The sequence below is a fragment of the Micromys minutus genome, assembly GCF_963924665.1.
Source record: "Micromys minutus genome assembly, chromosome: 5".
NCBI lineage: Eukaryota > Metazoa > Chordata > Mammalia > Rodentia > Muridae > Micromys > Micromys minutus.
In genome coordinates this window covers 86137726-86149937 of record NC_137974.1, presented here as the reverse complement: position 1 = coordinate 86149937, position 12212 = coordinate 86137726, and the positions used below count along the sequence as shown (strand labels likewise).

At 43.8% G+C, this 12212-nt stretch overlaps 1 protein-coding gene across 1 annotated transcript in view; it reads left to right on the top strand.

Moving 5' to 3' along the window:
- Positions 1-6457, top strand: part of LOC308421215 (uncharacterized protein) — a gene marked incomplete at both ends in the record, with an annotated part of 28350 nt that extends 21893 nt beyond the window's left edge. Inside the window, 3 exon segments of the mRNA XM_080917487.1 lie at positions 1434-2031; positions 6035-6357; positions 6360-6457. Coding sequence (XP_080773613.1) covers positions 1434-2031; positions 6035-6357; positions 6360-6457 — 1019 coding nt within the window.
- Positions 6458-12212: the final 5755 nt, after the last annotated feature.

The window sequence follows — 12212 nt, the reverse complement described above, 5'->3', positions numbered from 1 at the left end:
CAGGTCAGGAAGCAGGAGCTGATGCAGAGGCCATGGAGGGATGTTACTTACTGGCTTGCTTCCCCTGGCTTGCTCAGCCTGCTTTCTTATAGAACCCAGGTCTACCAGCCCAGGGATGGCTCCACCCACAATGGGCTGGACCCTCCCCACTAGATCACTAGTTGAGAAAAATACCTTACAGCTGGATCTCATGTCAAGTTGACACAAAACCAGACAGTACAGAACCTAATTTTTTTTCACCAAAGTCTGTAAAACCTCATGAATAGAAAAAAGATGGACAGCTGGAATCAGTTCCCGTGGACAGTATTTGTGAAATCTGAGAATAGCCAAATTTGTGGCTTTGATTTTCAAAACTGCTTCAGTAATATGTGAAGGAAGGAAGTGAGCACAGAAGTGTATTCAATTTCAGATGGTGATCAAAAATGAGAGCAGGCTTCCCAGCCCCTCCATCAGAAAATAGTTTCTATGAGTTATCATCAAGGTCCTGACCTGCTTTTGGTGGGTGAGGAAAGTGAACATCAGCTCTAACAACCGGGCACGCACATTTACCACAGATGGAAACCATCAAGGAGGGAGGCTGACCATGCTGACAAGATGATGTGTAAGCAAGGGCTGCTCTGTGTCATCACTGCTGTACAAAACCCCTCTCGGAGACACAGGCCTGGTGATATTGTGCTGTGAGTGACCAGGGCACAGAGAGGGCTGGGCGGAGCTTGTGGAGGTCTTGCCCCTGTGGTCCACAGTAGGGCCGGAACTCTGGCAGAGGGACTTGGGGTTCGCCCAGAAAGCCCGGACTCACAGACTAGACACAAGCCCACAGTAAGGCACAGGCCCTTGTCAGTGGGAGCCCCGGTCTGCCCCAGTAAAGGCGGTGCTTGAAGTTCAACTCTACAGGCCTCTTACACCTGGACCAGAGGGGAACCAGGCATGTGGGCTGAGCGAGAGCACACCAGGAGTTCTCAGAGAGTGGAAAGTATTGTGCTATCTGGAAAAGGGTCCATTTTAACCTAGAAAAAGAGGCAGGTCCCTGCCGGTAGTACTCAGGACCCGTGGGCAAAGGACTGAGATACCAGAACAGCCTCACAAGAGCTCCCACACCTTAGCCCACAAAGACAGAGCTGAGTCACTGCTACCAGAACTCACTGCTTGCCCACTAAAAGCTGAACACTCAGAAGCAGTTTTCTTCCTGAGCCCATGAGCTCTCAGGTCCACGGGAGAGACGGGTGCCAGTCACTGACAACAAGAACACGTATAATCACAGACAACAAAATAGCAAGAGGAAAACGAAAGAACTTAAGCAACGGAAACCAAGACATCTTCCTCTCGGTCTCATATTGAACTCCAGTTGGAAGAGGCGAGTCCGGTCTCAAAATGGAGGGCCGTGATCCTAAGGAACCAGAGCAGCTGAGGAAGCTGTTCATTGGTGTGCTGAGTGGAACCAGAGCAGCTGAGGAAGCTGTTCATTGGTGGGCTGAGCTTTGGAACCACAGATGACAGTTTAAGAGAACATTTTGAGAAATGGGGCATACGTACAGACTGTGTGGTTCTGAGAGATCCTCAAACAAAGCATTCCAGAGGCTTTGGTTTTGTGACCTACTCTTGTGTTGAAGAGGTGGGTGCTGCAGTGTGTGCTCGGCCACACAAGGTTGATGGGTGTGTGGTGGAACCAAAGAGAGCTGTTTCTAGAGAGGATTCTGTGAAGCCTGGTGCCCATTTAACGGTGAAGAAAATTTTTGTTGGTGGTATTAAAGAGGATACGGAAGAATATAATCTGAGAGACTACTTTGAAAAGTATGGCAAGATTGAAACCATAGAAGTTATGGAAGACAGGCAGAGTGGGAAAAAGAGAGGATTTGCTTTTGTAACTTTTGATGATCATGACACAGATGATAAAATTGTTGTTCAGAAATACCACACTATTAATGAGCATAATTGTGAAGTGAAAAAGGCCCTTTCTAAACAGGAGGTGAAGTCTGCTGGATCTCAGAGAGGTCGTGGAGGTGAATCTGGCAACTTTATGGGTCGTGGAGTGTAGGAAGCCGTTGGTGCCAATAGATGGCGCCAGCTTCTCGCCCATTGTTCAGCCTACAAAAACCTTTCCCCTCATGTTGCTTGGCAACCACATAAATCACAGCCCAATCTCGGGGCACGTGATTGAGCTACAGGAGGATGCACCAATCAGGTAGCAACACAAGTCTCTTAGGCATATATAGCAGTGCATTTCTCCCCCAGGGAGGAGATTGCGAGAGATAGTGGAGAGATTGCGGGAGACACCACGTGGAGAGAGACTGGGCAGAGAGATCGCATGTGGGAGACTGCACGTGAGAGGTCGCCTATACAGTAGACCCCGGTAGGGAGTCCCCGGCTCAGAGAGAAGTTTCCTGCTCAAGAAGTCCCCTGCTCAGAGTGCTGTACAATAAAGGTTGTCTGCAGAAGAATCTGTTTGTTTGTTACACGCCTGTTCCTATCGGCGGGAAGCGTGGGCGCGCGACAAGTGGTGCCGAAACCCGGTTTTTGTTATAAAAAAGAAATCAGGCAAATGGAGACTCTTACATGACCTCAGAGCTATTAATGCACAAATGCAACTGTTTGGGTCTGTTCAACGTGGTCTCCCGCTTCTATCAGCTTTACCCAAGCTGTGGGAGATAATTATTATAGATAGTAAAGACTGTTTTTTCTCTATACCGTTACATCCCAGAGATAAAGAGAGGTTTGCCTTTACTCTGCCTGCCATAAACCATGTAGAACCTGATAATAGATACCAGTGGAAAGTTCTCCCACAAGGAATGGCAAGCAGTCCTACTATGTGCCAGCTGTATGTACAACAAGCTTTAACCCCTATTAGAAGGCAATACTCGGCATTATCTATTTTTCACTTTATGGATGATGTTATATTATGTGGCCCTAATGTTCAAGACTTAGAAATAGCCTTTGATGATTTAGTTAAGTCCTTACAACACTTTGGGTTAACGATAGCTTCAGAAAAAGTTCAGCGATCACAAGTGGGAACGTTCTTAGGAGCTGTCATTCACCCAGAATTTGTTGTACCTCAAAAAATAGAAATCAGGAGAGATCATTTACAGACATTAAATGATTTCCAAAAGCTCCTAGGAGATATTAATTGGCTTAGGCCTTTCCTAAAGATTTCTACTGCTGAACTAAAACCTTTGTTTGATATTCTTGAAGGAGATCCAGAGTTAACATCCCCACGGTCTCTGACCCCAGAGGCTGTGGCAGCCTTACAAGAGGTAGAAAAAGCCTTGACTAAAGCTCAGCTAGTCAGAATACAACCTGGTGAACCTTTTGAACTATGTCTCTTACAGACTGAGAAGCTGCCTACTGCAGTATTATGGCAGAAAGGTCCTTTGCTGTGGATTCATCCACAGGCTTCTCCAGCCAAAACTATTGAATGGTATCCCTCGGCCATAGCCAAACTTGCCTTGCGAGGATTAAAGGCTGCTGTTACTCATTTTGATACTTATCCAGAAAAAATAGTTATTCCATATACTGCAGAACAGTTACAGACTTTGGCTGCTGTTAATGATGATTGGGCCATACTTGTATGTGCCTTTTCTGGGACATTTGACAACCATTACCCTAAAAACCCAATTTTGACCTTTGCATGCTGTCAGCCTCTTGTGTTTCCCCATGTGACAAGCGCAGTTCCTCTTACAAAAGGTGACATAGTATATACTGACGGCTCTAAAACAGGACTAGGTGCATATGTGCATGAGGGCAAAGTAGTAACCAAACAGTTTGCCCAAAATTCCCCTCAGCTGGTTGAATGTCAAATTGTTCTAGAAGTTTTGCGTGCTTTCCCTGGTCCTGTTAATATAGTTTCAGACTCCTCTTATGTAGTTAACGCAGTTAATTCCCTAGAGGTAGCTGGTCTAATCAAATCTGGGAGCCCGGTTGCTTCCATATTTATGCAAATTCACCAAGAGCTGTTATCCAGACGTTCACCTTGCTACATCACGCACATTCGTGCCCACTCAGGCCTACCTGGCCTGATGTCACAAGGTAATAATTTAGCAGATCTTGCCACCCGAGCTACTGCGTTTGCAGTCCTGACCCCTGTGGAGGCCGCCACCCGGTTCCATTCTCTGTTTCATGTGACAGCTGAAACCTTACGCAGGCGTTTCTCCATCACCAGGAAAGACGCCAGAGACATAGTTCTCCGCTGTGGAAGCTGCAGCGTCTTTGTCACCACTCCACATATAGGGGTAAACCCACGAGGCATTCAGCCTGTCCAAATATGGCAAATGGATGTCACCCATGTTCCCTCCTTTGGGAAATTAAAATATGTACATGTGTCCATTGACACTTGCTCAGGTGTTATTTTTGCTTCTCCTTTATCAGGAGAAAAGGCTTCTCATGTTATTGCTCATTGTCTTGAAGCGTGGAGTGCATGGGGCATTCCTAAAGTGTTAAAAACGGACAATGCACCTGCATATACGTCAGCAAAATTCAAGCAATTTTGCCATCACATGGGAGTTTCACTCCTGACAGGATTGCCTTATAATCCTCAGGGTCAAGGCATCATTGAACGTGCCCATCGAACCCTAAAGGTTTATTTAAACAAACAAAAAAGGGGAATAGAGGAAGTGCCCCCTACGCCTAAAATGGCCATTTCTACTATACTCCTTACTTTAAATTTTTTAAGTTTGGACGCTCATGGCCATTCAGCTGCCGAGCGCCATGGACAATGGCCTGTGCCACCTAAAGAGCTAGTGAAATGGAAAGATGTCCTCACTGGTAATTGGAAAGGCCCGGATCCTATTTTAATACGATCCAGGGGAGCTATTTGTGTTTTTCCACAGGAAGAAAAAAGCCCGATTTGGATCCCAGAATGTCTAACACATCGAGTGCTACCAGAACAAGAAGCTGTTCCACCTGCTTCAGATGAGCCTGTCCTGCATGACGATTCAAGCGGAACTGAGTTGGAAGATTCTGTCGGTGTTCCCAAAACCGATGCCCATATGCCTTAATGCATAACTATTTTCTTGTTTGTTTTACACCATTAAAACCTTTGATGTACTGTACTTGCCCTTAGACACAGAGATAGCAGGGTTATGGGGATTATAGAACTCTTGCCTTATCAAGTAATTTTGGCATGCTTTTGTGCAGAGAGACTGTGTTTCTGCTCTAGATGGTGTGCAAACTCCGTACCCAACAATAACGTGACAAAGTGGTCATAGCACAAGCTCTTGCTGCACTCGAAATGAGCACCTCTCCCTCTGTTTGGCTTAGTATGCTTAAGGAAAAGTGATGGGTCTGTGTCTGGATAGCCCTTGCACCCTGAGCCTTTGAGGCATTGCACCAGGAATGGGTGTCCTACACTAAGGCAGCCTTTGCACCCTGCGGGGCTTGTTCCCATTGCATGAAGGAAGGTGCCTTACCCAAAATTATTGCTGATCATGGTCTTGAACCCTAAAGGTCCAACAAGAGCCTGATGGTTGATCGGCCATGTTTTATGTTTTTTATTTAAGAGAAAAGGGAGAAATGTAGAAAGCCGTTGGTGCCAATAGATGGCGCCAGCTTCCCGCCCATTGTTCAGCCTACAAAAACCTTTCCCCTCATGTTGCTTGGCAACCACATAAGTCACAGCCCAATCTCGGGGCACGTGATTGAGCTACAGGAGGATGCACCAATCAGGTAGCAACACAAGTCTCTTAGGCATATATAGCAGTGCATTTCTCCCCCACGGAGGAGATTGCGAGAGATAGTGGAGAGATTGCGGGAGACACCACGTGGAGAGATGGCAGAGAGATACCACATGGAGAGAGACCCGATAGGAGAGATTGCGGGAGATCCCACGTGGAGAGAGACTGGGCAGAGAGATCGCATGTGGGAGACTGCACGTGAGAGGTCGCCTATACAGTAGACCCCGGTAGGGAGTCCCCGGCTCAGAGAGAAGTTTCCTGCTCAAGAAGCCCCCTGCTCAGAGTGCTGTACAATAAAGGTTGTCCGCAGAAGAATCTGTTTGTTTGTTGCACGCCTGTTTCTATTGGCGGGAAGCATGGGCGCGCGACAGTGGAGGAAACTTTGGTGGAAGAGGAGGCTGTGGCGGTGGAGTTGGAGGCAGCAGAGGTAGTTACGGAGGTGGTGATGGTGGATATAATGGATTTGGAGGTGATGGTGGCAACTATGGTGGTGGCCCTGGTTACAGCAGTAGAGGAGGCTATGGAGGTGGTGGACCAGGATATGGAAACCAAGGCGGTGGATACAGTGGTGGAGGAGGAGGATATGATGGTTACAGTGAAGGAGGGAATTTTAGTGGAGGTAACTATGGTGGTGGTGGAGACTATAATGGCTTTGGAAATTATAGTGGACAGCAACAATCAAATCATGGACCCATGAAGGGGGCAGTTTTGGTGGAAGAAGCTCAGGCAGTCCCTGTGGAGGTGGCCATGGATCTGGAGGTGGAAGTGGTGGATATGGAAGCAGAAGGTTTTAAAATAAAACAGAAACGGCTACAGTTCTTAGCAGGAGAGTGAGGAGCTGTCAGGAAGGCTGCAGATTACTCTGAGACAGTCGTCCTAAATGCATTAGAGGAACTGTAACAATCTGCCACAGGAGGAACGAGGATCCACAGTCAGAAAAGTTACTGCAGCTTAAACAGGAAACCCTGTTCAGGACGGTCACAGCCACCGTTTGTAAAAATGCAGCTATGATTAATGCAATGTAGTGTCAGTTAGATCGACATTCCTGAGGTCTTCTATCTGTTGTAGCTTTGTCTTTTTCTTTTCCTTTTCATTACATCAGGTATACTGCCCTGTAAATTGTGGTAGTGGTACCAGAAATAAAAAATTAAGAAATTTTTAACTTTTTAATATTTGTATAGTTCACTTTTTCTACATTTTAGTACAGAAACTAATAAAATGCAGTTTTGAAGGTGTTTCCTTGTGAGTTAACAAGTAAAGAAGATCATTGATAATTATTATTTTGTATGAATTTTGCTAAAGTTAACTGTAAAGAAACACCCACTGACTTGCAATTTAAGGGGAATCTATTCTCCCCACTTCCAAAACCGTGGTGAGTGGGCACTGATATGTGGAGAGAACAGATATTTGTATGTTTGCAATGTGTGTTTTAGATAATTAGGATTGGGTAATAAAAATAGAATTTGTGATTTTAATAGCATTAAGATTACCTTCAAATGAAAAAGATCTCAAAAGTTAAAAAAAAAAAAAAAACAAAAAAATAAAAACAAGACAACCTGGCAACATCAGAACCCAGCTCTCCCACCACAGCAAACAGTGGGTTGACAAACACTCCAGAAAAAGAAGACTCACATCTGAAATCATACCTCAAGATGAAGATGGAGATCTTCGAGAAGAGCACGAATAACTCCCTTAAACAAGTACAAGAGGACACACATAAAGAAATAGAAGCTTTTAAAGAGGAAACACAAAAATCACTCAAAGAACTGCAGGAAAACACAACCAAAGACATGAAGGAATTGAAAATGGAAATAGAAACAATAAAGAAAACACAAAAAGAGACAACCCTGGAGATGGAAAACCTAAAAAAGAAATCAGGAGTCACAGATGCATACATCTCCAACAGACTACAAGAGATGGAAGAGAGAATCTCAGGGACTGAAGACAACATTGAAAACAGACAACAAAGTCAGAGAAGATGCAAAAACCAAAAAGCTTCTAACCAAAAATGTCCAGTAGATCCAGGACACAATGAGAAGACCAAACCTAAGGATAATAGGAATAGAAGAGGGCGAAGAATATTAACTATGAGGCACAGTAAATATCTTCAACAAAATCATAGAAGAAAACTTCTTTACCCTTAAGAATGAGATGACCGTGAGCATAAAAGAAGCCTACAGAACTCCAAATAGATTGGATTAGAAAAGGAATTCTTCCCAACACATAATAGTCAAAATACCAAGTGTTCAAAACAAAGAAAGAATACTAAAAGCAGTAGGGACAAAGGTCATGTAACATATAAAGGCAGACCAATCAGAATTACACCTGACTTCTCGACAGAGACTATGAAAGCTAGAAGATCCTGGACAGACATCATGCAGACCCTAAGAGAACACAAATGTCAGCCTAGGCTACTATACCCAGCAAAACTCAATCACCATAGATGGATAGACCAAGGTATTCCAGGACAAAGCTAAATTTACACAATATCTTACCACAAATCCAGCCCTACAAATAATAATAGATGGAAAACCCAATACAAGGAGGGAAACTACATCATAGAAAAAGCAAGAAAATAACTAAGCAAGAAAACCAAAGAAGAAAGACACACAGACACAATTCTACCTCTAAAAGCAAAAATAGCAGAAAACAGTAACCACTATTCCTTAATATCTGTTAACGTAAATGGACTCAATTCCCCAATAAAGAGACGTAGACTATCAGACAGGATACATAAACAGAATCCAGCATTTTGCTGCATACAGGAAACTCATCTCAGAGACAAAGACAGACACTATCTCAGAGTAAAAGGCTGGGAAAAAACCTTCCAAGCAAACGGCCCCAAGAAACAAGCTGGATTAGCCATTATAATATCGAATAAAGTAGATTTTCAACCAAAAGTTATCAAAAAAGATAAGGAAGGACACTCATTACAGGAAAAATTTATCAGGATGAATTCTCAATCCTTAACATATATGCTCCAAATACAAGAGCACCCATATTCATAAAAGAAACCCTACTAAAGCTCAAAACATACATTGCACCACACACAATAATAGTGGGAGACATCAACACCCCACTCTCATCAATGGACAGATCATGGAAGCAGAAACTGAACAAGGACACAGTGAAACTAGCAGACGTTATGGACCAACTGGAATTAGTAGATATCTACAGAACAAATCATCCTAAAACAAAAGAATACACCTTCTTCTCAGCACCTTCTCCAAAACTGACCATATAGTTCATTACAAAACAAGCCTCAATAGATATAAGAAGATTGAAATACTCCCATGCATCCTATCAGATCACCATGAACTAAGGCTGTTCTTCAATAACAACAAAAACAACAAAAAGCCCATACACATGGAAGCTGAACAATGCTTTACTCAACAATAGCATGGTCAAAGAAGAAAGAAAGAAATTAATGATTTTCTAGAATTTAATGAAAATGAAAGCACAACATACCCAAACCTATGGGATGCAATGAAAGCATATTAAGATGAAAACTCATAGCTCTGAGAGCCTCCAAAAAGAAACTGGAGAGAGCATACACTAGCAACTTGACAGTACAGTTGAAGGCTCTAGAACAAAAAGAAGCAGATATACCTAAGAGGAGTAGATGGCAAGAAATAATCAAACTTAGAGCAGAAATTAACCAAATAGAAACAAAAAGAACTATTCAAAGAATCAACAAAACCAAGAGCTGGTTCTTTGAGAAAATTAACAAGATTTATAAACCCTTACCCAGACTAACTAGAGGGCAAAAAGAGAATATCCAAATTAACAAAATCAGAAATGAAAGTGGAGACATAATAACTGAATCTGAGGAAATTCAAGAAACCATCAGCTCCTACTACAAAAACCTATACTCAACAAAACTGGAAAATCTGGAGGAAACGGATAAATTCCTAGACAGATACCAGATACCAAAGTTAAACCAGGACAAGGTAAACCATTTAAATAATCCCATAACACCTAAAGAAATAGAAGCAGTCATCAAAAGCCTCCCAACCAAAAAAAGCCCAGGTCCATATGGGTTCAGTGCAGAATTCTATCAGACATTTATTGATGGCCTAATACCAGTACTCCCCAAACTATTCCACAAAGTAGAGTCAGATGGAACACTACCCAACTCATTTTTTGAAGCCACAATAACCCTCATTCCTAAACCACACAAAGACCCTACAAGGAAAGAGAACTTCAGACCAATCTCACTTATGAACATTGATACTCAAAATACTCAACAAAATTATTGCAAACTGAATCCAAGAACACATCAAAACGATCATTCACCATGATCAAGTAGGCTTCATCCCTGGGATGCAGGGATGGTTTAATATACGGAAATCCATCAATGTAATCCACCATATAAACAAAATCAAAGAACAAAACCGCATGGTCATCTCACTAGATGCTAAGAAAGCATTTGACAAAATTCAATACCCCTTCATGTTAAACGTCTTGGAAAGAACAGAAATCCAAGGCCCATACCTAAACACAATAAAAGCAATATACAGCAAACCAATAGCTAACATCAAACTTAACAGTGAGAAACTTGAAGCAATCTCACTAAAATTTTTTAGCATTCAGCTAAAAAATAGAAACGAATCTCAAATGCAACTTCCTCTTTTTCTCAAGAAAGCAATGGATGCTCCTCTTGAGTTCCTGCTGTTTTCTCACCACCACCACCCCTCCCCCCGTATTGTGTGTGTTGTAATTCTCAGGTCACATGTTTTTGACTGAAGCATGAGATTAATAATCACAATTTTATCGTCATGAAATGGACTTTTCACACTACTTGTAATAACACTTAGCTCTGCTGGAGATGCAGAGGGCTTGTTGGAATGAGTCAGACCAGGATTCTCCCAGCACTGGAAGAAAGCAGGGCCAAACAAGCAGCAAAAGCAACAACGGCTGAAGGTCACTCGCAGCTGCTGAGCCACGGGCTCCACGCACGTAAGGAGACACGTGGTTCTTTCACCGGTGTTTCGGTAGCAGCTTGTTTTAAATACATGGTGAGTTTTAAGACTCTATTCCTGTTTTTGTCATTGCCTGTATTATTTAGGGTTTCTATTGTTGCAATGAAACACCATTACCAGGAAGCAAGTTGAAGAGGAACAGATTATTCAGCTTATACTTCCACATTGCTGTTCATCACCAGAGGAAGTCAGGACTGGAACTCAAGCAGGTCAGGAAGCAGGAGCTGATGCAGAGGCCATGGAGGGATGTCACTTACTGGCTTGCTTCCCATTGCTTGCTCAGTCTGCTTTCTTATAGAACCCAGGACCACCAGCCCAGGGATGGCACCACCCACAATGGGCTGGGCCAGGGATGGTTCCACCCACAATGGGCTGGGCCAGGGATGGTTCCACCCACAATGGGCTGGGCCCTCCCCCTTGATCACTAATTAGGAAAATGACTTACAGCCAGAACTCATGAACATTTTCTCAGCTGAGGTTTACTCCCTTCAGATAACTCGAGTTTGTGTCAAGTTGACATTAGACTAGCCAGTACAGCATCTCTTTTATATAATTTCTGGGTCAGTTCAATGGCGGCCTAAGTTGGGACATGGAGTGTGAGGTGCAGTGTGATCCTCCAGTTCTCACTGTGTTTTTAGAAGAGGGTTCCCACCTGACCTTAGGCATCTAGGGGTGCTACCACTTGCTGGTAAACATCGTTCGTGACGAGGCCTCTAGCCACACTCCTGTGCCAGCTCATTCTGTGTTTTGCTTGTTCTTTCTGACATAGCTTTATGCACCCCAGGCTGGCTGGAACTTGGATGTAGCTGAGGATGACTTTCACCTCCTTATCCTCCGGGCTCTCCTGCTTAGTCCTGATCACAGATGTGTGACAGCACACCTAGTCTTTGCAGTTTGGGGCACCAAGCCCAGACACACACTGTGACAGATGCTCTACATTTCCTACCTAGTTAACTCATCCTGTATCTCTCCCCAAGCAGCCTGGCTCTGCACTTCCACATCATCCTTGCAGAATTTGCTTTTCCACCGTCTCCTGCTTTCTTTATCAACTGTGAGGATGTTGGCCCTGAGGGGGCTTCCCTAACGTCCACCGGAGCGCTCCATCTGCCAGTGCCTCAGTGTAAGACAACCTTAGGCTCCTTGACTTCTGGAATGCAGAGCCTAGACTCGTCCCTGAAGTTCTCCCACATCTGGAGACATTGATATTGCTCCTTCCAGGTTTGTTCTGGAAGAAGGGCAGGTTGAATCTGCAGGATAAGAAGGTGCTTCTGGGTCCCCAAACCTCCTGAAACTTCCTTCAATCTCTTCAAGTTTATCCCACCAAGTTTAGGAAGAAATGTTACTTCCTACACCTGCAGGGCTGATTTTTAAATAGAAAATTATGGTCCCCTTCTCTAGGTTCAGAATCTGTGGCTTTCTAACGTATATTTCCTTTCTCACCCAGGCCTGGCCCTTGAACATGAAAAGCACTTGGCTTTCAGAGCATGCATTAGCTAAGGAGTTAACATTTTTATTTTGAAGCTCGAAGCTGAATGACGATGGCGTGTGTTAAGCTGTGTCCACCCTT